Source organism: Balearica regulorum, chromosome 2, assembly GCF_011004875.1.
Source record: "Balearica regulorum gibbericeps isolate bBalReg1 chromosome 2, bBalReg1.pri, whole genome shotgun sequence".
NCBI lineage: Eukaryota > Metazoa > Chordata > Aves > Gruiformes > Gruidae > Balearica > Balearica regulorum.
This window is the reverse complement of record NC_046185.1, coordinates 123,036,135-123,064,026: the sequence shown is the minus strand read 5'-3', so window position 1 is coordinate 123,064,026 and position 27,892 is coordinate 123,036,135. Positions and strand designations below refer to the sequence as shown.

The window sequence follows — 27,892 nt, the reverse complement described above, 5'->3', positions numbered from 1 at the left end:
TGCTTCATTGCTGGATATGTTGGTTCCTCCACATCTGGGCGCTTCACTGACTTACTCTGAAGCTACTCAGTGCCTGCTCCGACAGTAAGAGAGAGCAAAGAGTTTTGTTGTGACATATGTGACTGGAATGTATGCTATAGTTGAGTAGAAAACAGTGACAATAAGGATATGGCCGAAGGGACTGCCAGTTTCCGTCGACAGCTCCCGCCACGGAGGGCGATGCTCCCTCCGTGGCGGGAGCCCTCGACCCCTCCACAGAGCCGGCAAGGGTGAGAGAACGAGCGACGCAGGGCGGAACTACACTTCCCGGCAAGCCGCAGGGGTGAAGGGAGGCGAGGGCGATCCCCTGACGGCGGAGGGCGGGAGAGTGTGAGGTAGTCGCCTCACGGAGCCCATCGCCGCGGCCATTGGCGGGGCGCGGGTTGGCGCTGCAATGGCGCTCTCCGCGGCGCCCCTCAAGGTCTGCATCGTAGGCTCGGGGAACTGGTGAGTGGGGCGGCGGCAGCCCTGAGAGGGCTGACACCTTAGCGGCGGCCCCGGTCCGACTTTTCCTGGGGCTGTGCCTGTCCGGGCCTTGCTGTCGTTTCCCGCGCAGCGCCTTCGTTCTCTCGGCCCGCAGCCGGAGGTTTTCGCGCCGTGGCCGCGCTCCCCTCGGGAGTGACGGCGGTGAGGGCAGCCGTACCCCGGAGGCGACGGCCTCGGTGCTGGTGGTGAAACACAGCGTAGCTCCCAGCAGGGCTTGGTCTGTGGCCGGCTTTTGGGCGCGCTTGTGCCGTACGGGTGGGCTTCTCCAGGCCCTCGGTCTCCCCTTGGAGGCAGAGGCAATTCCCTGAAGTAAACGGAGGGAGAAAGCGGCAGAATCGAGCCCGCTGTTTTGGCGTGCTTGTAGGCACCCGTCTGTTCCGTGAAGAAGTATTTTAGGATATTTTTAACCTGGTATTTTGTTGTGTGGTTTTGTCCGATGTCAGGTGACATAGACGTTAAAGATAACGTGTTTTGTTTTGTTTTATTTTGTTTAGCAGGTCATTGCTAATTAAGCGCTGCCTGTAGGGCTTCTGTAACAAGTCTGCTCTCCGAAAGTGTTGCTCGGGGTTTCCTATGTTAGCTGTTTTCCAAGGTAGTTCAAAGAAGGGTTACGAGACGCATACCTTTTATTTTTAAAATGGATTATGCTGAGGCACACTGAAGGCTTGAGACAAGGTTTTTATTGCTGCATCTATCACTAGTTTATAATTAGATGCAAATAAGCTTAGTGTTGTGTCCTCTAGAAGCGATAGATTTATAATAATTCTCCAAGAGGAGTATCATATTAATAATCCTTTGTCTTGCCTCTTCAATTTCTCTACCATTCCTGATCACTGTTTACGACCTGAGTCCCTATTTACAATGAATAAGTTAATTACAATGTATTATATAAATGTATCTTTACAGTTTGTCACTTCAATTACTAATGCTAAGCATATATTATTTTGATAACGTTTTTTAAGATGTTAAATCTAAACTCAGTGGAGTTTGGTCTAGAGCAAGGTACTGCATTTTATAAAACAAAACTTAGCAGTCTTGTCAAAGTGATCTTAGACTTGTTGCTCACCCCCTGTCCCCTCTGTGCATTTGGCTTTTGGTGCTGTTTTGCATAGTTAAAAATATCAGTAACTGCTAAGTTGTGTTTCCTTTGTGATGGCTTGTGAGGGAATGGCTGACATTTCAGTGCAGCATTTCTTGCTTTGCTTGCATTTAGCTTATAAGATGAACAGGGAGATACTATGTATTGCAGTATATGTCAGAAGGAAATTACGCAGTTAGACCTGTCTTTTAGGAGTATTGTTGCTGTTTTTCCCATACTTGAAATCTAGCAAAAAAGTTTTACAGAAGTTTGACTGCATTTGTATTTGATTTACTGTGAAACATGCTTGCAGAAGCAAAAGGATTTTGTAGATATTATCTACTAGTAATAACCATGGGCATATATATTTTGTTTTCACCTCATTGGATCAGTTTAATAACAAGAAAAGCTCCTGCCTAAAGGGATGGCTATTTGAGTGGCAAAATGCCCATATTTGCAAAGCTGAGAGGAAAGAGATAATGCTATTACTGGGCATCAGCGTTTTTCTTTCTTTTGGGGATAAATGTATTCAAATAACTGATAGCCTTATTTTCATATGTGATAGCAGTGTGGCAGGGGGGTTTTTTTTGTGGCAGGAAAGCAGAAACCAAAGTAATCAAAAATGTTAAATTACAAATGATGTGCAACAGATCTCCCATCTCCCCCCTCCTAAATGTTTCTGAAAACCATAATTCTTGGAGACTGTAGGTGGTTTCTTTCCTTGAAGTCCAAAGGATGACAGACATCAAACCCTGACTGCAAAGAGCACTCTGATTCAATAATATATGCAACCATTGAACTAAATACACCTGTGTGCATGTAAATGCCTTTTTGAACTGGGGCCTGTGGTCTAAAGTGGAAGGATTTAATGCTTAAAAGCAGGTAAATAGAAAAGAAATTGAAGCACTTACATGCATCTTATCTTTGATACTTTGGGGTTGTATATTTTTGAAGGCTGGATTACGGGAGTGTGTGACTGGTATTACCTAAATTGTAAGCATGTAAGCAGTTGAACTGAGTGGGGTTTTGGCAATCTTTAGCAGTTTGGAGACTGTGGGGTTTTGGGGTTCTGTGTGAGAAGATTCTGTCCCACAAGTGCCAGTAACTGTACAGACGTCTTTTGCCTTCTCACAGTCCTTTAACCTATATCTGGGATGAAAAACAACACTGAAGGAGCTTGGCACGACAGGTGACAGTTTAGAAGGGTTGAGCCAATCACCTTGGATGATAAACTTTTCCAGTCAGACTTGTTTGGTCTGTTTGCTAGAGGGGAAGGTCACCTTAACAATGAAGTTGACTTGGCAGAGGTCGCCTCAACACCTGATGGAAGATCATGGGACCGTACAGATGGCTCGCAGGGCATAGAAAAGCAGGAGCTGTGCTTTTTTGCTGGCCCTGCCCCACTTAGGGTTGGTCACCTGGTGGATAAGTGATTGTATTAGGATCTTTAAGATAGGGGATAAAATAAGCTTTCTTGAATGTGAAGAGAGTACTCCTTGGGAATATGCCTTGGAGCCTCAGAATTCAAGGACAGTGCCCAGATTCAGTTAAAACACTGCAAACGCTGCCTCAGACGTGTGTACTATAGCCTGCTCTTCTGATAACACTTCCAGGGCAGGTGAACAAGATGTGCATAGCCAGACTTTATCCCTGTTTTGCTAAACCAGTCCTTAATTAATCTGATGGCCAATTTGAATGGAAACTGTAGAGGTTGGGAAGAGAGGGGAAGTTACCAGGACAGAGGAACTTGCTGTAGAAAAATGGGAGGTAAGAATTGTGGCTTTAACTGAGGTGATCTTAATAGGGACAAGTGGTAGAGCTAAAGCAAATAATATTATTTGCATATTTGTGATGTCCACTAATGCTGGTATCGGGGCAAGTTTAGGAGTTTCTGAGTTTTGTACTTAACGTTTAAAGTGATGAGCAGAAAAGCAGACCAACTATAATACATTTTAACAGTGAAGTGCAGGACTCAAAGTGCATGGTCTTGCTTAGTGAGGTCAGATAGAGTTCTTCAGAAGTGTTAAATAAGAAGTGTATGTGATTTTATTTGGGTGTACCTGTGGTACTCATTGCAAGGAAGAGAACTGCCATTGGCATGCAACTAGTTTGTTGTATTAGTTGAATAGCATTAACCATCCCTCAGAGCATGCCAGGGTTAAGGTGTATGAGGGAATCTTTCACTGTGGTTTTTTCTTGTGTAACTGAGCTGCTGCAGGCACCAAGTCTTGCAGTCTGGCTCACGCTAGAGCTGTTATTGCTAGGAATAAATTGGCAAGAATTCCCATTCCTTTGCCTTGTGATATGTCAGGAGTATACAAGGTGAGCCAGACATCCCGGTAAACTATTTCAGAAGTACTCACTGAGGGGTATTAGGACACAGAAGAGAGCCTTGCCTGTTGGATAAACAGGTGTCAGAGCTGGTATTTCACCTTGCATAGAGCAATCTTAGACTTGATGTCAGTTGTTTGACCTTGCTTAATTTAGTGGTACAACAGTTGTTGCAACATAACAGGAAATGAGGAACTAGAGAAGGGGATCAGGACAATGTTCTTGAATTCAGGAACTAAGATGAGACAAATACTCACTTTTTTAATACTACATGCAAAGACTGAAAAACAGACAGCCAAGGCATTTAAATGTTAAATAGTAATGGAATTAGTGTCTTGAACAAGTAGTATATGCTGCCAAACTTTACACTGGCAAACTGTTTGAAAATCCCAGTCAGACAGTTGCTGAATCAGTTATTTCTGTCTTCCTCTATCAACACTAAGCACACAGAATGTGTAGTGGAGTTCAGAACTGAAGAGAGAAATTTGCCAGGATCCAGACTTTGTATATAAATCTGCAGTAGTAAACGTGCTTTTGTTAAAGGAACTCAAAGCACTTTCTTAGGAGCACATAACTGTGCTGTGTCAAATATGATTCTTACTGTTTGTGTGGATCTGAAATTTGGGGGGTGAGCTGGTAAGTTGTCTACCATTGCAGCAGAAACCACTCTGTGCATGCGGATCTAGAATATGAGCTTGATAAGAGGTGGCTGACTGTTGTGGCTTCTGTATCACCTGCTGAACCCAGGGGAATTTTGTAGTGTGTGAAGTGCTATTAGAGAAATAAATCTTAGTCTTTTAAGACATACAGTTTTATGGTTTAACTGAAGAAGGTCTACTTAAGATACTGTAATTTTTTCTGCCACTACTTAGCAAGTGACCTTAGGCCTGGATAGCACACATCTTTAATATGGCACAAAGAGTTGTGCCGTATTAAAAGCTCTTGGAACAGAATGAATCTATTTGGTTTAGTTGCCAGCTATGAGTTTATTACAGGCAACACCCATAATAAATTTAGGGGAGGGGGTGAGTATAACTAGATTTGAAAAGTTAAAGTGTTTGTATATAACCATATTATATTATATTATCATTTGTTATAACCATAAAGCTTACAACTTACGCATTTAAAGCCAAGAAGCATTTGTATCTTGCATTGTACAGCACTTGATGGGTCAGTCATCTTAGCAAAGAAAGCTTCCCGTTTCTTAAAGGTGAAATGATCCATTTTTTTTAAATTGAGTATGTCACTTTTACCACTGCTTTGAAGTTGTAATCTATTTGATTTGTGGAAATACAGTAACCCAAACTCTCACTGGATAGCCAATAAGCAGACAAAATAAGTAAAGATGTTTTCAATAAATCCTTCAGTCCCACCTACTCTAGGTATATTTGCAAGAATGCAGCAGATGTGAATGACTGGTGTATTTTTCCACTTGTTTTACTTGATCAAAAATGCTACATAGTAACTAGTCTCATAACCTGTGAATTTCTGTTTATTTTAAAGACCATCTCTCTCTTTCAGAGCACAATATTTTTTTAAGAATATTTTTGTTTTCTTTCCTGCAGGGGTTCTGCGGTTGCCAAAATAATAGGCAATAATGTAAAAAAATTGCAAAAGTTTGCTTCCACAGTGAAGATGTGGGTCTTTGAGGAGAATATTAATGGGAGAAAACTGACAGATATAATAAATAATGAACATGAAAATGTGAAATATCTCCCTGGATACAAGCTGCCAGATAATGTGGTAAGAGGCTCAGAAGCTAAATTCTGGCTATGGAGGAGAGGGAATATTGCTCATGCTGTGAATGGAGGTAGAAATTTGTTTTGTTAACAGCTTTAGGGTTTATAGTATTTCAGACTGTATGCTATTTTACTGATGAGATCAGAGATTTGAACAAGTAAGATTATTCAGTTATGCAGGTGGGTAAATCAAATGCATATACTCTTTTTTTTTTTTTTTTTTTCCCCCCCTCCAGTCTCATTATTGTCTCTATGTTACTTCAACTTCTGTATAGGGAAGCAAATGTGAAAACAAAGGCAAGATTAACAGCTCTGACCATACCCATTAAAAAAAAAATTGTCCTCAACTTTGGAAGGGAGTTATTGCTCCCTTTGGAAGGGAGAGTTGAAGTAATTTCAAGTATTCTGAAAGTCTCAGAAAGTATTACAGGATGAGAGCTAGAGTATTTCTCAAGCAAACTGCAAGCTGTTTGCCATTTATCCGGTTCTCAGTTGCGTTTCAACTATGTATGGTCAGATCAGCGCGTTAGATGTAGTATTGCCAGGGCAGAACAGTGGGACTCCACATCTGTTCTGTGTTTGTGTAACATGATGGTGGGTGGGCAGGTGGACAATTGCACCAAAAACATTATAGGAGGAGACTGCAGCAGCTAACAACTCAGTAGAGATTTTTGGGCAGGAAAACCATGAATTGCTGTGCATTGCAATTTTCTCTTTAACAATAATGCTGAAATCCCGTTGCCCCAGCCTTCAGCAAGTGTGGTATTTCTGCTGTCCACTACCTGCTTGTTGGAGTTCATTCTCTTTATCAATAGGCTGAGCTTATTGATACATTGTAAACCTGAGTGTTATTTTCAGATGGTCATCAAGTGTTAGGAAAAGTGGAGTCTGGCAGGTGACTTCAAAGTAGGTCACCTTAAAGGGTAAACAAAATCTATGAGTACAGAGAAAGAGAGTATAAACTAGTAGGTGTAAGAGGCCTGGAGAAGAAATTTGAGTGTATGGGGAACTAAGTAAAGAAACTACTTTTCTGCATGCAATAATTTATCAAAAATTGAGATTATTTTGTCAAAGATAAGGCAGCTTCTTATTTTATATTTTCTTACTCAGTGCTTGTGTGAATGTTACAGAGCATTTTGAATTTTCCTTGCACTAACCATGCTGGTGGCTGCGCAGACGCCCCTTTCGAGACATGCAATAGCTTGTTTGAAAGCTTATATTCTTTTGCTTTTATGGGAAGTTTGTGTTACTGCTTATTTTCAATGATGAAGCATTGTATTTTGTAGCATTCAGGACAAGACCAAAATGTGCTTTTACTTACCAGATAACACTTGTGTGTAGTGTTCATTTTATTAAGTTATGTGGCCTTTCTCTCTCATAACTACACAGGTTGCTGTCCCAAACCTTAATGAAGCTGTACAGGATGCAGACTTGCTGGTTTTTGTCATTCCCCATCAGTTCATTCATAAAGTCTGCGATGAAATCACAGGACGAGTACCCAAGAAAGCGCTCGGTATAACTCTCATAAAGGTATAATATATAATAAATACCATGCATTAATAACTGAGAACTTGATATTTTGATACAAATGTCTCTTTGTATTATTCACTTGATTGTTCCATTAAACCTTTCTGGATCTAAGATTGGAATTTGTCTTAGTCAGACTTTTAAAAAGAAAGAGGGAGTGAATATGTTTTGCACCACCAAGCTTTCCAGTCTTTTATTTGTTGTTTCCAAACACATCATTAGATGCAGAACAGAGCACGAGCATAATGCTTTGATTGTTAATGCACATCCCACACGCTGAGTTGATCATTTTAAGGACTGCTGAGAGAATTTCATGTGACTGAGAGGATAGTGGTCTTGTTCATATCAAATATTATGTTGCAACAAAAGAGTCTGTTCAGCATGGCCCAAAAAGAGAGTTCGAGCATAGGAAATAGGAGAGGGCAGAGGTGCAGGGAGTGTTTCACTGGAGTGTTTTTGTAGTTTTGATGGCAGGAGAGTTTTTAAATGTGGACGGGCTTTTTTCTTTTTTCGTGGTTTGTTGTTGCTTTGTATTTAGTTAAGAGTACGCCATTTTCTCAGCACACATTCCCTTGTTTACTGAAAATGATACATCTATGGATCTGTGCTTAAAAAAGAACAAAACCCCCGTCACTACTTACTGCAAGTTTGTCTCTTTAGTTTGGCTAGCTAAGCCCATCAAATCTTTATTGTTTTGTTAGTCCTGACCTGATATATTGCTGAGAAGTATGAAAAAATAATACTTCTCAAGTGTACTTGCTGCATTTTGTAGAAAAACTTTTCATATTGTAGAAAGATAAAATAAGGCAATGTTAAGAGCTGAATGCATAGCATCAAAACAACACAGCTGTCCTAGATGCCCTTAAGTTTATTGCTTTGAAGTTGTCCATTTATGCTTCTTTCTTCTGTAAACTCCAGATAAACTTTATACTCCTTTAATTTGCTAAATGTGATTTATGTTCTAAAGTCCTTAGTGATAGGAGTAACTCTAGTGAAATCGGTGGCGTAAATGAGGATTTATGTCAGCATATCTGAAGTCAGAGTCTGGGCCTATATTCCCTTGGGATTACTGCTCTTGGTATTGATTACCAGTACTTTAATGGAGTGTTGATTAATGGCTATGTTTAAAAATAAAAAGGGGGGGAGGGGTACTTATCTTAATAAAAATTTAATACAAACTGCAAACAAACAAAAAAACCCCAACAAAACAAAAAGTCTGTACTTAGTGTAGTGTAAGTAAAATAGTGACACTTGCTATGAAGTTGATTACTAGGCAGCTTCCCACTGTCATGTTGGGACACTGCATCAGTAGGCAGTGTCTCAGAAGAAATTAAGAAATTACGTGAGGCCCCTTTTAATTTCTTTGTCGGAGAATGCTAACTACATGTTAGCTTTTATGAAAAGGCATAAATGTGCATCATTAAAAGTATCATTTAAGAAGAAAGGGCAAAGATTTAACAGAACAATGAAACTAAGTAGTGGAGGCAGGAATGCATTCTTCTACTTTTGCAGCTTTATGCTGTTTTCATCAAAGTCCTATTTTAGTGGTCTCATGCTCAACACTAATGCTACTAAGGTGGCTTGTGTTAACTTTGGCAGTTAAAGTGCGGTTCTGCTCTGAAAAGTGTCATTAGTGGGATGTCTTGTTTCTGTGCTTTCTAAATTGCTTGGCAAGTTAGCACTGTGTCATCTTTTAGTCTTTTTTTCTTTTTTTTTTTTTTGACAGTTTAATCTTCAAGCAGAGCCTAACATCTGACAATAAAACTGAGTCTTTGGGGTAAAAAAGACATTTGTCTGCTGGTTAATCTGCATTCCCATTGAAACGTTTGCAGCTGTGTTGCTTTACATAAGTTCTGATCACTGGTGTCTATGAAAACCTAACAAATCATTGTGTGGGTGTGAGGGGGAGGAACTGTATACAACGTGCAGTGGGCACAGGAAGCAGGATAGGTGGAGGTCACTCTGCATACTCTTCAGGCAGCCTCAACGTCAATCTCATTTTCATCTACCTATATACAGGCCCCAGAGATTGCTCTGGCAGGCATGTGAGGATGCAAGCATTAAGACCACAAAATTGGACTTGCATTGACTGGAGATCTTCGCTGCCCAGTGGAAGTTCCCATGTTGGAGCCTTGGTTTTTGGGGGAGGGAGGGGTGTTTGGATTTTCTCCTGTCATCTTGTCATTCAGTGTTGGATTTAACTCTGCAAGAAATACGTGCGGCTCTCCTTGACTTTGTCAGAAGTTGCATCTGTTTCATAGCAGGGCTGAACTTGGCACCTAAGCCTCTCTGATCTCCTTTCACTTGGATGAGTAATTGTTGTGCACATATTCACGTTTTTGGAGTTCTTCCCAATGTGTGCATGCTTTTCCATTTATTAATTGCCTGCTTAAGAGGAGGGGCCTTACAGTTATTTTGTGGGGACGTTTTTGACACTGTGAGGGGAAAAATAGAACATGTCTATGTGTGCTTGCTTTCAGATTCTTTCTGTATGGCTCATTAAAGACGAGAGAGCGAGCTGTCCATTAAGTGATACAGATTGAAAAATAATGCAGAAATGCAAGCGTTGTTGTCTGTAGTTTAATTGGCTGGTTTTATACAGGCATTTATGCATGTCTCTTGTTTGCACCATGTTGTTTAAGGAATAGCACCTCTGATCTGTGGAAATGCAAATTACTGCCTGCCTGAAATGTCACTACTGGCAACATGCAAGTGTGTGTATATGCATATCTGGAAGTAGTAGAGGATGACACTGCCTTTTTGCCTTTAAGTCATAATTCAAAATTACCAATCCCCAAAAGTACCAAATCCCCAAGATTAAAAAATAGTACTGTATAAAAGGTGGCGTGCTGTGGGAAGGAAAGACCATTTCAGTAGCTTATCTGCCATGTCCCTGTCCTAAAAACTCAATAGGAGTCTACATTTAGCAGGGTAGGAAAAAAAAGGTTTTGTGAGAAGAAAGTGGTACCAGACTGTCTTCTCCGTTGCAGCATTAATCTCTGGGGTGATGTTTTCTAAGGTCCTATTTCTGCCCCTACTTTCATGCTTTGTAAAAAGTGTTTTATAAATACAGATTAAAAATATTCTTACAAGTTAAATTACTCAGTTGTTCAGCTTTCTACATATCTGTGAGTGGCTGTTCCATTTGTAGTAGTATTCAAAATGATTAAACTGGGTTTCAACTAGTGAACTGTTGTTGGTATTATACACAAGGGAATCTGATATTTCAGTTCAGATACCTCTTCACAAAACAAGTCATTGGGATGCCCTTTTGTGAGTTTTGGTGCAATTTCAAATCCAGGTGCAGGCCTGATTCACAGCTGGTGGATTGATGATGCTTCACTGGTTTTAGTAAGTATACACTGATAGTAAGTAGCTGAGATTCTGAACTAACAAAGCTGAATATTCGGCACTTCTTAGAATCAGGGCTTTGAGCACGGAATAAAAGCTGTTACCATCATTGGGAGTTTAGTGCTAATTCTTAAGGTGTTACCTCCTGTGAAAAGAAGAGCTTGGAGATGTCACAACAATAGCAGAAATTTCACTGGTAGCAAGTCTGTCATCTTTAGTCTCTATCTGAATAGGCCTTGTTGCAGTTCCCACCCATGGACAAGACTAATTATGATGTGCTTTCTTCTCTGCTGTGTCTAATGAATAACTTTTTAGTAATTCTATTTCATGTTGGCTGCAGGGAATAGATGAAGGCCCAGAGGGACTCAAACTGATCTCTGACATTATTCGAGAGAAGATGGGAATAGACATCAGTGTGCTGATGGGAGCTAATATTGCCAATGAGGTGGCAGCAGAGAAGTTCTGTGAAACCACAATAGGTACTGTTCCAAGTAGAATGTTTAAAACATGCTCATGTCCTCACAGTTGCACACCAAATAGCTCAAATTTTGTTGTTTTCAACATTAGTTGACTGTTAGCAGAAACTATTGGGTTCTTCTTATTTCAATGTTGAATTTCCTAGAATGTTTACACTTCCAAAAGTACTAGGACAATACTGGGAATAGAGAGAGGGAGGAGTGCAATTTTACCTAGTCTCACTAGGGTTGTGGCCTTAACAGGTAAAATGCTAAGTATGCTTTTTATCACCCTCCACATAACAAACTGCTTTATTTTATTACTGTGCTTAAGATTTTTCTTGGGTCTGCCTGGCTTTATATGGAGAAATCATTATGTACTCTGTACCCCAGTTCAGGTGTTATAGTCACAGATAATACCTTTATGCATGTTTGGGTTGTGTTTTTTTTAAGGTATCAATATCTTAATTCCTTAGAATAATTAGCTACCCCAAAAGCTAGACATGGTTTTAATTCTATGTTGATGTCTGCACACCTTCGCAGCATAAAGATGTGCCCAGTCTTGGATTTCACAGTGTCTAGGTAGGCATGTATGTGTGTGTGTATATACATACAGGTAGTCATACATAATAGCACAGAGTTCATGTTATTTTTTCAATGTTAATTTTTACTGTGCATTTTTAGCTTTCTAAACTCTCATTATCAGCTTTTGCATTGAACTTCTTTTTGAATGGTTGAATTACCTCCTAGTGCTTAGAAACATTTGTCAGTGGCAACATGCTCAATTAATAAAACAACCTTGACATGCCTTTATCAGTAGGCATTTTGCTGGAATGCAGGCCTTAAAAATAATTGTTAGAATTGCTCCTGCTATATTTTTAATTCACTTTTGTTTTAATTATTATTAACTTTTCTTTTTGAAGAAATTTATCAAAAAAAGAGTATAGAGAACTAATGGAATTGTTATTTAGAATCTGTTGCTGAGCAGACAATGAATTAAGAAGTCCAGAATAACTCAGTGCAGAGCTTTTAAGTTGCAATGTAGACATGTCCTCAGTCGCTTAAAACAGGAGTCTGTTTAGGATGAAGATAGAACAACCTTATGTCTGGTTTTTAGTATTTTGGCTTGCACAGGAAATGCTAAATAATACCCAAATAAATAATTCCTTTATTAGCCTTCCTTTCTCTCTCTCAACAGGCAGCAAAATCTTGGAAAATGGCCTTCTCTTCAAAGAACTCCTGCAGACTCCAAACTTCCGAATAACTGTAGTAGATGATGCAGATACAGTTGAGCTTTGTGGTGCTCTGAAGGTAAAATTAACGGGCTGCGGCTGGTACACAGATGGAATGATGCTCTGTGTAGTAAAAAAGGGTATTTTCATTTAAAGAATTAAGTTTATTGTGCTTTATATAACATATAAAAACTACTACGTAACATTTCCGGAAGAACCACTGCTCCGGAAGGGAGCAGCATGTTCTGAGAGTTGGCTTTTAGACCCTTGTCTCGTTATCTCCCAAGTTCTCTTTCTACACCTTTCACTTAGCTTACACACAGTCATGAAAGAAGTGTTGATTTCGTCTAATTGGCCAACATTTCTAAATCCTTTTTAGTTCCCTTTTAGCAACAGTGTGTTCACAAAAAGAAAGGGAGAAGGAAGTTGGCATTAATCCTTTGTGTCTGTTGACAAAACCATTCCCCTCTTCGTTGACTTACACGATGCGAGCACTCTTACGTTTTATATTTTGTGGGCATACACTGCATAAGGTTCATGTGGATAATCACATACAGAAATAACCTAAATAGGAAAAAAAGTTATTTTGGACAGTTACTCATCTGGATTTTTTTTTGTAACAAAATCGATGCTGACAGGAAGCAAAGGCTAACTTAAACATATTCTTATTACTATTTTTTTCAGGGTAGTTCACAGTCCATTTGTGAGGGGAAGGCTTTAGACACTTGGCATCCTGGCCAATAGGACTGTGGTTCATAGTATCTGATATCTATCATGGAAGCATTTCTGATGGGTGTAGTGGTTTAGTAGATAAGTTGACTTATTTTTTGTTTTTTTATGTTTTTGGATAATTATTTTGTATTGCTTTGTTTTCTGTGTTGAAATTATGTGTAAGCTGTACCATTCACTTGCAAAGTTACCATGCCAATGACTGATGTCTTTAAGCTAAGGAGTTCTGATTCCTGTTCAGTGGGAAGGAGCTTGATAGCTATAACAACACAATAATTTTTGGCATACAGGTTTTCTTGATAATTTTGTCCTGAGAGCTGTCATACTGGAAGTCCTAGAAGGAGGAGGTCATGGGTCTGTGCACTGGGCTAATGGGATACACTTTGGTATAGCATGCTTTGGAGTTACTGTGTTTATAGCAATTTCTCAAGACTGTGGAGCTTGTAATTTGGCTCCACAGCCTTTACTTTAAAATGCTGTGGTGATGTGGGAGGTTAGCAGGAAAGAAATCCCTGTGTATAGTCCCATGAAATTAGGTAAAACTCTTTACAGATTTATTTTTCTTTGAAATCTGCTCAGCCTGATGTTTCCTGGCTAGCTTAAATTCTTGCTTGATAGAGGAGTTCTGTCGCAGGTAATTTTTATTCCAAACAAATCTCATGAAAGAGATGACCATGCCCATCAAACTGAGCAGCTAGTCAGCAGATACTCAATCTCCACTATAAAGGTCCAAGTCAGGCAAGATACCAGTATCTCTTTGGAAGTGCAGAAGAACTTAAATAAATCGTTGTTCTTGACCTGGAAAGATACTGAAGTGAAACTTGTGTATTTTCTTTGTAGCCTTGTTTTATTCCTACCTCCTGCTTCATTATTTGTCATGCATCCTGCAGACCAAACTCTCTAATTGCATTTCTAAAAAGCTGTCTATATTCTGTGCACTCTGGTTTTGATTGCAGTGTATTTTGTTAACTGAGTTGAGAAGAAACGCATGGCATGACTGACTTCCAAAGAAACGCATGGCATGAGCTCTAAACAAAAAGAAATTAAGGACAGATTCACTTGTTTAAAATACTGTGGATTTCTTGCCTGATTAAAAGGCATGAACTGATATAAAGTGGCATAGATCAGTCATGCTAGTATAGGTGATGTGTTTTAAACAAACACCTCTTCCTTAATCTCAAAGAAAATTTTATTAAAATCATATTTTTAAAAGTAATTTTTCATTTAAAACCCTTTCTATTTTAATCCTGAATCTTGTGCTGACAGCATGTAAATAATTTCCTGAGCTGTTTTTAACTCAAAAATTGCAAAATTTTATTAATGCATTGGTAACATGTATGCCTCTGAAAGAAAATTAAGAAGCTAAAATTAAACAGATGGGTACGTTTTTATTGCCTGTGCAAAGCAAAATGCAAAGCTCATATGTAAACAGTGAAATGTAAATGAGCTTTTTTTTTTTTTTTTTAGAAGTTGTACATTCTTATCATTAGGAGAATTGTTTGCTAAGGGTAACAAGTGCTTTGCTTTTTTATGATTGATATTCTTTGTAATAAAAAAATGTGAAAAATAAGCATATCTTCATGTGACTCTTTTTAGGGAAAAATCTACAGCGTAGCTTCTGTCAGTTGACCATTACTTTATTAAACTTGGAAAGTTACTTCATGGAAAAAAATAGTAAAAATTAGCATCATTTAACTTGCTGGAAGGAGGAAGTGCCTATTTCAGAAGATGACAGAGTCGCGTTGTGTGAAGAGACAGGTATAAAAAGAGAGGTTCTACTCTTTCTATAGCAGTGCCAATTCAAAATGTCAGCAGTGTCACTGCAAACTACAGCTTAGAGGACAGAAGTAAGCAGGTATGCGTGCCAGTCCAGAGTGTCTTTTCAGATGTGGAAATAGTAAAAGCAACTCCTGTATTGGTGTTCAAAGGATGAGAAATAGTACACTATGAGAAATAGTATGTTCTCCTAGCTTCTGCATTTTTCTATAAATACCAGCTTGGGAAAAGGAGACTTTTCTAGTATTTCTGGCATAATAGACTAGATCTTGTTAAAAGTCTATACTTACCTCACTCTTTATTTCCACAAGCCTTTCTAAGCAGGGAAGACTTTTAATGTGGATGGTTGCCTAAAGGTTGGGAAAAAAATACAGAAGGGTAACAGAGAGTGTTCTGAGCACAGCTTTCCCTTAAATAATAATGATTTTAGGTTTGAAATTTGGTTCTTTGAAGCATATTTGAATTCAGACTGTAATAATAGGTATCGCAGCTGGGTGATCATGAAAGAACATGTGCTATTTATATACATATGCATATGTATATATTGAATATCTACTTCATTTACTGTATTTATTTTGTGACAATGGTCTGATGGAGATGTACTGAAGTACAGAAATCAGCGAGTGAAACTGCAGTCTTGCGTCAGCTTGGAGACTGGCTGAATAGGCAATGGCAGTCACTTTACAAAATCTGATGACACTGAGGAAGAACAGCTGTCTACAGAAACTTGTTGGCTGTTAGAGAAGAACATGCCAAGCACTTTTTTTGTTCCAATAGGATTATTTTTCTTTTGAGGACTGAAGCACATTTCACATTTATTTATGTTGACCTTTTCTAAGGGTTGAGGTCAGAAATTAACAAACTTCAAATTTGGATAGTTCAGTTTCAAGGTGTCCAGTTGGCTTTACAGGCAGCCTGACCCAAGGCCACCTACAATTTCCAGCTGCCATTTGCCAGATGATGGAAGGAGCCTTCCCAGGAAGTGCTTAAAGGTTTTGACACCCCTATAAGAGGAGTCTGTGCAGTTGTGCATACATATGGATGTGCTCCTGGATGCTGATGGATGTGATACTGCAGAGTAGCACAGACCCAAGGTACCACCACTGAGATGTCCTTAGTGCCTGTGCCGGTGTGTGACCTTACAATCAAACAGCAGGGAAGTGAGGCAAGAGTGAGCTGGTATATAAACCTAGCAGCATACTTGAGAGGCAATATAAACATTGATAGCTGCATTCTTGGGTGTAAACTCAACTGGAATCACTTAACCCAGTGCAACGGTGACAGGGGTGAGAGAGACGGAAGGTGAAGTGAGAATCTAATCTCTGGATATGGCAAAATGGCCATGCTCCAGCAGCCTGATGTATTTGTTCAGGGATCTGGAGAGTTAAACTCCCTTAAATGGCAGCAGCCAAAGACAAAGACAGAGGTGACAGTTACTTTAGGAAGGAGAAGGAGCAGCAGCTGTGGTTGCCTTTCAGGTTCCTTCAGGCACATCTCTAAATCTTATGGCTCCAGCTTAGCCTTAAGCAAAGAAGTGAGAAGTAGAATGATGATTTATTGTTTACCAGCTTATGTAACCCAGCGTTATTACTTACAAAGGTGGTCCTGCAAAGTGTGTTTATGGCAGTCACTGTTGGATAGTCAGTCTAGGTAGTATAGAAGTCGATTGTGGTAATTACTCTTTCCTGAGATTAAGTGGAAAATAAATCCATTATTTACATTCAAGTTTGCCAGGAGCAAGCAAGCAGTTTATGCTTAACCTTTCTGACAGTCCTGCTGATACTGTCTTTGATTTGTTGAGTCATCTTCATTTGACCTCTGTCAGCCATGATGTGAAGCAAGGAGCTGCTCCAAGTTCATGTGTAAGTAGGAGGGAAAGCAGGCTGTGCTGAGCTGTGACACTACCTCAAAGAAGGCTGGATGTCCCCAGTGAATTAACATTTCTGCTTAGTTCTCTAATGATCTGTTATGGAGAGCTAATGGTTGCCTCAGAAATGGCCTCTGAAGCTGTCTTCATGAGCACTCCACAAATTATTGTAAACAGAGTAGGACTGTAAATTGGGTATTTCTGAGCACTGACTGTGTAAGAGAACAATCTGTCAGCAAAGTCTGCAGACTTGTTAGCCTTGGTTTCTTGGTCATCTATTGACCTTGTGTCTGTGACCTCTGGTATGTTTGCAGCAGGTCATGTGCAAGTAAAAGACACTTTTTCTCATTTATTCTGACACATACTGTGAGCGCAGCCTGACATCACCATTTCTTTTCTGGAGCATAGCTTCACTATCCTGGTGATAAAATAAGTGAATCCAGTCCTTGCTCATGTTCTAGAATAACTAGGACTAGGACTAATGCCAGCTTCCAGATACCAGACCAGCTAAAGACTCGCCTGTTAGTGCAAAGTATTTTAGTCGCTTAAAACCACATGCAATATGAAAACACCCTGTGCATCTTACTTACAGGATATGTGCCTTAATGTAAAGAACTGTTAATGCCGAGGTGGGGAAATGTGTTTGCTCAAGATGAAGTGGTTCTGAGAGCTCTGAATCCCTCAGGCCAAGAGAAGCATTGTGTTGCAGTCGTTTTGGGGTGGTTGTGACAGTATTTTTGAACCTTTGGAACAAGAAGTTTGTCTGTAGGCTAAAGTCATCCTTGCTTACTGGGCTCTCAGACCCCCGTGTTGCGTATACAAATACACTCAGTCTTTGAGCTCATGGAAACATGGGCGCTCTCCTCTTGCACAAATGTATACCCATTGCATTTGCAGGAGCTCTTTTAGCTTCAGGTGTAGGCTTTGGCAGTGGCAGCATTCAGGGTCAACCATATCAGATACAGCAAGATGGTTTTGCCACATAGGTATGTGATTCTTGCCCCCCCCGGTCTGCTTCTCAGAGGATGGCTATAGTGCTAGTGCCATTAGGCTCTCGTGTTAATTTGCATTTTGCTTATGCGTCTTCCTGAAACAAATGCAGCTTAGTGCCTGCACCCAGAGATTCCGAGTACCAAGCTGCCTTTTTTGGGCTTGTTTTGGACTGAAAGATGACTCGGTCTCAAGTTTTGTGAGATTTTGTTGTTGTTTTGTTTTTAAAAGGAGTGGCTGGTCTTTCAGTAAGGTGTAACTTTCAGTGTGGTATAATGCAGTTCTTTACAGTATATTAGACACCAGGGAGTTGTCATAGATTCTTCAAGGATTTAAATGAAACCAGATGGTAGACCTTGTAAATTCATAGTTGTGGCCTGAGGGTTATGTAGACCAGGATATAAAAGACTCCTAGGCATGGGTGTGTGTTCTAGAGTATAATCAGTTGTATTGTTTCCTCATTATTTGCAAACTATGTGTAAGAACATACAATGGGGACATTATAAAAACGAGGAGCTTAGTGTTTCAGTTAGACTCACAACTTCCCTCATTCCCTACCCTGTTTCCTCAGAAGTAACTAGTCTTGGTATGACTTGCTTAAAACAGTATTTCTGTTGCTCCAAAGACAAACATTGCAAAAAGTAGAAGTAGACAACAAAATACCATGGGCCAAATCATACTGTAAATTATGATCAGGTAGGCCACTTCAAAGTGGAAAGTAAAGTCAAAGCAGGCATAGTTGGAGAGAAGGGGCAGCTTTAGTATTGGAGTGTTCAAGATGTACATGGAAAAAGCACAGAGGTTGTTAAAAAATGTTTTTGGTTTTAGCTGAGTGTTAAACACTTGCAGGCTTCATGTATGTGTAAATTCTATTTAAATGGGTTATCCCATCTGAAAACTTTTTAATCTGTTTGACTTCCTCTTGCTTTGCCACCAAATGAACAAATATTGAAGGTTGCTCTGTGAGAGGTGTCTGATGAAAACATACTTTTAATCACCACAGCCAAGATTTAAGCCAAGATGATCTAAAGTACTAGCCTAAAAGTCATCGTCTTTTGCTGCTTCAGGTCTGATGTTGAGATATCTGCCTGCAATTTTTAAGGTCACCATTAGATCTCAGCTAGCTGCTCAAAAAGCAATGACTCATCCTCTGACCTCATTTGATTCAGAGTCACCTAGCCATGACTGGCCACGCAGCACTGCAGCTGCCTGCAGTTTTTGGTTCTTATGGTCCAAAAACCAAAAGAAAGCTGGCTGTTAATCAGCCTATTGCTTTCATTAGCAACTTCTGACTGTTGCTGTTTCTTCAGCAACAGTTACAGTTGATTTAGTTGGTTGGTTTTCCCCTGCATTGGGTGCTACATTAGCTGCCATGTTCGTTCTCCTGTGGTTTCTGTTGACGTCACTGCTGCTGCTGTTGCATGCAGAAAGGTATCACTACATCTATTCCTTCCATGTTTGCGTTATCAATACAGCAGAATGCCACCTTTTTTGGAGTGCTTTGAGTTTTGATAGGGTTGTTTTGGGTCTTTTTGGTAGAGGCAAACGAACCATGGCTGGTCTCTGACTCCCAGGCCAGAAAATAGCTGTTATAGTAACTTTATTCAAACACCTCTCAACTAATCTCTATGTTCGTAAACCAAAGAAAGGACTGTATAGCTGAAGAAACAGCACATTCTTTGTAGAAGGCTGTCACCAGGACTAAGGAAAAAACCCCAAAAACCCCATAACATTTTTTGATTAGGAAGGGTCTGCCTGTGTCATGAACCTTTTGGGAATCCTTGATTAACTATTACTGTTATAGGAACTCTGCATACGTAAAAGGGCTGAATACTATTAGCTTGGCTGAATTTGGTCCTTTAGCATATCAGTATGGAAGTCACTGAATGTTTCTTAGATTCAGTATTTAATCATAAAGAAAATATGGATAGAAGGGCTGTGGGATGTCAGTCTAACTTTACCCCTACCTCAGGGCAGGAACAGCTCAATCTGGATAAAAACCTGTTTGGGTGTAGTGTAACCTTCTTGTTCTTAAAGATAGTCAATAATAATAGCTCCACAGTCTCTGGGGCAACTTGTTCCAGAGCTGTAACTATGCTTTTATCCTTGGAAGTACTTAGTAATCTAAGACTTGTCATCTTTTTTTTTTTTTTTTCCCTTCTTTTATTTTTTTAAAGGTTATCCAATAGACCTCAAAATCCCAAACCCAAAAAAAACCCAAAAGACACCCAAAACAACAACCTAGTCTTACACTAGTAAAGTGATTGCAATTCTTAAGGACATCTGCACTCTGTCTTTTGGTGTCTCTTAGGATTCTGTAAGCCATAATTGACTCATTTCCCATTTGCTTTTTTCTCTTCTTGTTAGAATATAGTAGCAGTAGGAGCTGGGTTCTGTGATGGCCTTTGCTGTGGTGACAATACCAAAGCTGCCGTTATTCGCCTTGGCCTAATGGAGATGATTGCCTTTGCCAGAATTTTTTGCAAAGGACAAGTGTCTACTGCCACTTTCCTGGAGAGCTGTGGAGTTGCTGATCTCATCACAACATGTTACGGTGGCCGGAATCGACGTGTAGCTGAAGCGTTTGTTAAAACTGGAAAGGTACCTTATGCACTGGGTGAAATCCATTGTTGTACGTACAAGCACTCCTGGTTTGTTGGCGTAATAGTGCAGTTATCCGAGACATGCTAGCTGTACTGAGTGAGTACCCTTCTCTTTCCCCTCATTTTTGAGTTTCTTACAAGGCTAGAATGAGCGTAAAGGTGTTAAAAAGGAGGGGTGAATAAAAAAAAAACAAACTGGAGGGATAAGATGTTGGGAGATGCACATTGAAGAAGGAGAATATTTACAAACAAGAATATAGGAGAGTATTATATATACACTTTTGAGAAAGGCAAAGCCCTCAATAACATCTTTTTGTTTTCCATCCAGATGATGTTGTCAGGTTTATGAAAACTTTGTCACAGCTCTCCTTTTCTCCCTTCCCCCATTGCTTAGTCTATTGAAGAATTGGAGCAAGAAATGTTGAATGGTCAGAAACTACAAGGACCGCAGACTTCTGCAGAAGTGTACCGTATCCTCAAGCAGAAAGGAATGCTGGAAAAGTAAGTAAGAACAGATTAAAAGAAGATATTTGGAACTTGCTTTATCTCCATAACTCTTTTTGCGTTTTTAGTCTTGATGTCTTAATGAAGGTAATAGCCAAAAAGAAAATCACTGTAATGAGTTGCTTAATCCCCAGTTAAAATCAGAGAGAAGTGAATAAAACCTGAAAATAATATCAGTATAAAGTTAATAGTGTAACATTAAATTTGTGAATGCCCTTCTGTTTACAGAATGTATTATTGCCTCCTGCTATCATAGAAAAGCATAGCAGGGTGTGTTTTAACATGTGAAAAGAATAAAATACATGAAAATAGAAGCTGAGCTTCCTAAAAAGACTTGTGAAGAGGCTCTACAGCTCGTTTCATAGTAGTAAATTCATTGCTTATCTCCAAGGAGAGGATCTTTGTTACTAAGGATGTTTATAGCTGATGAGCTGAATAGAGTGGCTGCTTCTGTCGGCATCTGTTCTAGCTTAGGTACTGCAGTTTTCTTTCCTAATGTGACTTCGAGTTTGGTTTACGATAAAACCTGCCATTGCTTGTGTAGGTCAGGTTTTTGTGGCATGAAATTAAGCAGGTTGTCCTGGCTTTTTCATTTGTGTTAATTTGAGTCAGAACATATATAATTCCTAAAGCCACACAGTTGTCTCCTTATGAGATTAAGGGATGCATTATCTCTATCTGTTCCTGTTTGTAGATGAGGCGAAAGCAGAAAATAAATGACTGCCAGTCAGAAGACCAAGCCTTGTTACTTTTTTTTTCTCCAAAGCAGTTTTTAAAGTCTAGTTTTAATGGATCAGCTGCATTAAATTGCTTATTTTTTAACATTATCTTTGGGAGTAAAGTACCCAAGTCCTGCAGTGTACAGTAATTAAGCTAACTGCAAAAAAAAAAAAATCTAATTAAAATATTGGCTTGAGTCCTTGCTGTTTATGATTCCCTAAATGAGACAGGATGCTGTGTTTGGGGTTTTTTTTTTGATTGGTTGTTTTTTCCCCTATCTTACAACAAATAGAATATATTATAGAAGACTTGGGGTTGTGTTTTTAATCAAAAATATGAAAACGTAGAGTTGCTAATTTCTGTTTGGTATACCATATATATATATATATGTCAGTTCTTTGTGAAAGGGTCTCATTCAACAAGACTTTTGAAAACAGCTCTCTTGCTACTACTTAAAAATGCAAAACACAGTAAACCAGCCATGGCTTCAAAGTGAAGAGGTAAGAGTCTAGTAGGAGTAAAATTTCATACTCTCATGCTATAAAGAGTCCCAAGGCTACGCAGAAATACGCAAAAGTCAAAGTTCAGTAGAAGAGCCTGGGTAGCAGGGTTGATGCCTATTGATATTTATAGTGCAATCTGTTTTTTCATTTCAACAGTTGTAGAACTAGCCCTCTTAATGTGCTCGGACCTAAGCTCCATTTGGAGTTTGCTGGCCCTGAGCCTGCAGTCAGCCTTAATTCTGCTTTCCCCATGTGAAGTGTGGCAGACCTGGGCACAATAGACTAATGTTCTCTGTGATAAACAGCAAGAGTTATGTATCAAGAGGTGTTTTGTAGTAGTGGTACTTCTTCACTGGGAAGTAACTGCCTGTGCTGTACCTAAAGCTGTGTGAAACTTGCTTTTGCTTCAGAAGGTTCATGTGTTTTGTGGCTGCCTCTAGTGAAATTTGAGTGTAGTGATAGGACAGGAGGTAATGGGTTTAAGCTAAAAGAGGGTAGATTTATATTACATGTTAGAAAGAAATTCTTCACTGTGAGGGTGGTGAGGCACTGGCACAGGTTGTCCAGAGAGGTTGTGGATGCCCCATCCCTGGAAGTGTTTAAGGCCAGGTTGGATGGGGCTTTGGGCAACCTGGTCTAGTGGAGGGTGTCCCTGCCCATGGCAGGGGGGTAGGAACTAGGTGATCTTTGAGGTCCCTTCCAACCCAAACCATTCTATGATTCTATGAAATCTCACACAGGCATAACAAATCTTATGTTAGTGCCTACGTTTAAGTTTTTACGGTAAAAGCAAATTCAGCCCCCTCCATGTTATACAAAATGAGTGATAAGTGACGCATATGTTACACCTTTGCATTTATTTTTTTTCCTGCATATTTTCTAATAAGGGTTTTGCAGCCTAAACAGTGTAGCATTGGATTTGAAAGAGCAGCTATATGGCTGTATGCTAATTTTGGTTCTACTGATGAAATAAAAACAAAAATCAAGTCAGTTGGATTGACCTGAAATAGTTTTTGCCGTTGCTGCTATGTTTGTCTTGTTCTCCACAAAAATAAACCAAAAGAAATGGATCATCAATCCCTCAGGAATGAACTATTTCACCATCTCCAGTGTTTCTTGTTTTTTATTTCAGTCAAAATAACCTAGTGTGTTTCGTCAAAATTTATCAATTTATCAATATAAAAGGCCACACTGAAATGGCATATTTATTCTGGTGAACAGATAACTAATCCCTAAAATTATCAATATAAAAGGCCACACTGAAATGGCATATTTATTCTGGTGAACAGATAACTAATCCCTAAAATTCACCAGGCTCTGTATGAAAATGGAACTTGTCTGGTTGTCACTGTCCAGGATGGACAGAAAGCAAATATAAATTTCTGTAAAGCATCTTGGCTGTACTAAACCTTCAGATTATCAGAGAAGCCTGAATAATTTGAAGGTTGTTGGAAATATGGCCAATTTAAAAAAAAAAAAGAGAGGAGAGAGAGAGAATTTAGTGTTTCAAAATCCACATTTAATTTTGGACTTTTATTAAAAACTTGACCTTCAATTTCTTCTTGGGTCTCTTTGTGCCATCTTCTGCAATTGTATTATCAAATTAGTGCTCAGAGATAATGCATAACTGATGTGCCAGTCATCCTTTTTAACCGTAGGTGAGTACCACTGTAAGAATGTCAAGGAAAGATTGTGAGTGTTTTTAATTTTTTAGATCACTTAATGGTTGTGCCATACATAATGAATGCTGCAGACTCTATTATAGCTAGCTAGGCTTCTGAGAGTGACTAATTTGAGAGATGCATGTAGGTTCTGTATTTATGTAGTGCTTTTCAGCCTGGCATTAGCGCTTGACAAATACTAAAATAAATTGATTTTTCAGTCTCTCTCTTTCCCCTCCCTCTCCTCACCCCATTTTATTTCTTTCATTTAAGAAAATGTTACAGAATAAACTTACACTGCATTTGCTTTCCCCACACTTATTTCCTCAGGTTTCCACTATTCACTGCTGTGTATCAAATCTGCTATGAAGGGAAGCCTGTCAGAGAGATGATATCCTGCCTTCAGAGTCATCCAGAGCACATATAAAATCAATCGAGCCATCGTACTAATACAGCTTTCTGCCTTTCAAATTTGTATCTGGGTTCAAGTGGATGTATCATTAAGCTTTGTTCAAAGCTGCTCACTAGGCAACAGTAGCACCGTGAATGTCTCAGAATGAGTATTGGTTTTTTGTTACGCAGCCTCATTTGGCATAGCATGCAGTGTTGGCTTGGTGATTGTCATTTTACTGGCTAAAATACAACTGTTTTAAGATGCACAATGCAAAGGTTGTGCTACATATCTAGTGTGTATACACAAGTGTACTTTGTGTGTGTTCCTACACCATAAAACACAATGTTTTGTTGTCTCTTATTAAGGCCTAGTCCAAAATCCACTGCACACTGTGGGAAGAATCCCACTGGTTTTCATGGAGACTGAATCAAGCCTGTAACCTTGAAATATTAGGAGTCTTTCTATTAGAACTTGATTTTGTTCTGCATACAAATTGAAATTTTAGCATTCTGCATGTTTATGATTATATTAATTTAAGCAATATTAATGCAAAACAAGAGGTAGCAGTTATTTAGAAGGGATATTTTAATGAACTCTGAAGAATATTTTGATTTTTGAAAGTCTTTAAAACTGTCAGACTATTTTGAAGCCGATTTCTAAGTGAATTTAAAGTTTTTAATTACACTGTTTTAAAGGGAATATGCTAGAAGGGGGTCACTACCTCCCCTTCTGTTTTTTTAATCCTTGCATTTTTGTATTTCTCTTTCTCCTTTGCTGTTGCCAGGTGCTAGGTTCTTCTAGAATCCCGTTCCCCAAAACAAGTGGGAAATGTTAACCTGGGGTTTCTGAACCCTGGAGCCTAGGGTTCATTTTAGTCTTCAGTCATTTTAGACCACCATTCTGTGGTCATTCTTCACTGCTATTGTTTGGTGGGTGGGGAAGGATACTCTTGGGTATCCACTGCTCAAAATTGTCATGCTGTGTTTCTAGCTTAACCATCAGCTATAAAGTGTGGCATTCCACACAACACTCCAAGGAAAGTTTGGGAAATTCCCTGGTAGATCATGCTCGTGTTGTCAAAAGGGTTATGTGCCAGTACGCCGACTGCATTCATTTCAGTGCCTGCCAGTGACCGTTGTCAACTGGACTGTAGTCCTGAACCAGCCTCCCCAGAGAAATGATGAATTCTGAAGTTACTCTTTCACTGGACAAAACTTTAATGGGTGCTAGATCAAGTCCTTTGTGACCAGTCTCCCAGAAAGCTTCTCAAAGGCATCTGTCTCTCTTATTCCCCAGGTATCTCAACTAGGCACCTTTGCTTTATGAGGGAGGTTTATTTTATTTATTATTGGAAAATTTGTGATTTTATGGAGTTTGAGGGTGGGGTTTGTTTGGTTAGGTTTGTTGGTTGTTTTTTTTTTTTTAAAGGTTGATGCAGGAGAAGACAGATAAATTAAATGTCTTGCTTTTATTGTATACTAAACTGATTTTTGTAAAATATATGGTAGGTACTTAAAGAGAGGACTCATTCTTGCAGCTGGGAGACAAGGGTTAGCATCAAGGATTTTCCAGAGCTCAACAAGAATGCCCATCTGCTCTGAATATCCACTCCAAACCTCTGAACAGTATCAGAACTGTTGTTCACTGTTCTCGGTGATGTTTTTAGACCGGAAGTTGTGAGCACAAACCCGTCCTGAAGCTTTAAGTTGTCATTCAAAACGTGCTAAAACAAAGGGGATGCCTGGGAATAATTGTCATACTTAGGTAGCCTGGATTCCTCTGAAACAGGTGAGCATTGGGGCAGCTCTGTGTAGACAGGAAGATGCTTCAGCTCAGGGGTACCTTTTCTTTTGCTCCTTTAATGTTTTGCATTAATTTTTGGAAGATCTTGTGAATGTCATCAGATAGTCATCGATGAGAACAATTGTTTTGCCTTATTTCTGATTTAGTGCTAAATATAACAGATGACTAGAGGTTAAGTAACATTGGATGTTTGTGGCAATTGAGAAAATCACTGGTAGAGCTGACTTGGAGTAAGCACTCTGCTCAGACAATTAAAAGGATGTGTTAAGATTGGAAGTACTGTTACAGTAACGCACACGTGGAGCATACACTCCTCATTACTGCATAACTTTTGGTGTGTCTGCTTATGCTCTGTGGTGTTTTTTTCAATACCAAGCTGATTGGCTTTGCCTTTATATGTGTATATATACATATATATAGAAACTTTTTTTTACGTACAGTATGTAGAACGGTAGCATTTTGTAAGATACATAAAGGGCTATATGAGCTAAATGTGGTAAATTAATATATATTTTAAGATTATTTCTTTATTATTCCAATACTACTTCTACCACTGAAACCCCAAAATCTTAATTGTTCTTGTTTTATACAGAAGCCTATTCTAAGGCAAATCCTGAGAAAAGGTTTTTATGGAATTCTTTCCTCCAGTCTGTAATGATATTCTTGTTCTTTTCAGACAAAAAGTGGGGTTTCAGTAACTAAAATTATTTATTTAAACTTCTATAGATACTTCACCATTTGCATTTGGTTTTCAGTGCTTGAGAACATTCAGCTTGGCACTAGATATTTTTCCCCCACTAATATTTACTGCTCATTAAAAGACTGTGGTGTGATACTGGAACTGAATGATTAGAATCCTGTTCTACAAACACTCTGTTTTGCCTAGTACCAGGGTAGTCTTACTGAAAATACTAACCCCTGTGTAAGGTTTTTGCATACGAGGTCATAAATTTGTAACTAATTCTTGATTTATGAACATTAATGATGAAGGAAGGCATTATCTTCTAATGATACGTACTCAACTTGCCTGAGACGTGTACTGATTTTTGTTTGAAGATTGTGAATGTATACCCATTTGAAGAGTTAGTACCAATAAACAGTTTTGTCTTGGAAGTCACTTTGGTTTCTGTTGTCTTATTTTACATAGCTTGTGATTAATATTTTATTCACTTGATGGAATGTAGGTTTTTATGGATATGGTAGGAACTGATAGCAGATATGAGATTGCCATGCGAGAACTGAAATTTTAAAAAGAGCTATTTGACATCCAGCCATCAGCATTTTCCTTTCTGTCCATTAGTGAAACGATTACGCTGTCTTTGACCTCTGAAACAGGTTCTTGTCTTCAGTGCCTTGAGTTGCTGTGTGAGCCACTGGAGGGCACTGGTGGGCAGGTGACCGATTGCGCAGTTACTTCCCATTTATTTCTGAATCTCCTTCGGTTTCTGTGCGACTGCAGCTGTCCTACACCATGTTCCTTGTATTTGGAGGTGGTTATAGTTCAGCACCAGATGCATGTGTTGTAGATCCACTGGAAGTGAGAGAACAAGCTTGCTATAAAACACCCAAACACCTTATTACCTTTGGCCCTGTCTTGCCTGTTGTCTGAGACTCTCCCAGCACAGGGCAACAGCCACTACCTCAGGTCTTGGACAATATGGTCTGTGAGATCTAATCAGCATCCCGCAATGCGCATCCAGCAATGCTTCTTTCTGTTGCATCTCCAAGTTGCTAGAGCCTGGAAAATGATGAGAGCACGTTGTGCTCAGTTTTGTCAGGTTTTTTCATCAGCTAAAAGGGTGGGACGTGTCACAAGTGTTTGATCAGGAAAAGGAAAGTCTACTATTTAGTTGTAGGGCACCATACTGCGAAAGAAGTATGAGGGTTTTTTGGTGAATAATGCACTGTCTACCTAAAAGCCTAAAAGCATTTAATAAGATAAAATAAGAGCAACGTCCTAATTCCTCATTTACAGATAGGGGTACTCTGACAGGTGAAGATGGTTGCCCAGCAAACCTGTGACTAGATGCATTTTATTCCTAATTTTAAGACAGAGTTTCAGCCATTAGTTCATTTCTCATTGTACTTTCAGCTCCAAATTGAT

At 39.3% G+C, this 27,892-nt stretch overlaps 1 protein-coding gene across 3 annotated transcripts; it reads left to right on the top strand.

Moving 5' to 3' along the window:
* The first annotated feature begins 339 nt into the window (after positions 1–339).
* Positions 340–26,901, top strand: GPD1L (glycerol-3-phosphate dehydrogenase 1 like). Of its 3 annotated transcripts, none has more exons than XM_075745736.1 (8): positions 340–460; positions 5,500–5,677; positions 7,063–7,203; positions 10,892–11,030; positions 12,205–12,317; positions 19,968–20,201; positions 20,598–20,704; positions 23,922–26,901. In XM_075745736.1, exons 2-8 carry the CDS (start codon positions 5,570–5,572, stop codon positions 24,016–24,018), a joined length of 939 nt encoding a protein of 312 aa, XP_075601851.1. In that variant the 5' UTR covers positions 340–460; positions 5,500–5,569; the 3' UTR covers positions 24,019–26,901. The 3 variants fall into 3 exon arrangements, with proteins under 3 accessions (XP_075601851.1, XP_075601849.1, XP_075601850.1); XM_075745734.1 differs by having other exon boundaries at positions 345–486; XM_075745735.1 differs by lacking the exon at positions 340–460 and adding an exon at positions 589–2,485.
* Positions 26,902–27,892: the final 991 nt, after the last annotated feature.

Bases quoted from the DNA above. Each gene is read 5' to 3' on its own strand.
- GPD1L (XM_075745734.1), top strand. From the start codon at position 434: ATGGCGCTCTCCGCGGCGCCCCTCAAGGTCTGCATCGTAGGCTCGGGG. The intron at 7,204-10,891 runs GTATAATATATA...TGTTGGCTGCAG, and splicing joins TCGGTATAACTCTCATAAAG to GGAATAGATGAAGGCCCAGA. The intron at 11,031-12,204 runs GTACTGTTCCAA...CTCTCTCAACAG, and splicing joins GTTCTGTGAAACCACAATAG to GCAGCAAAATCTTGGAAAAT.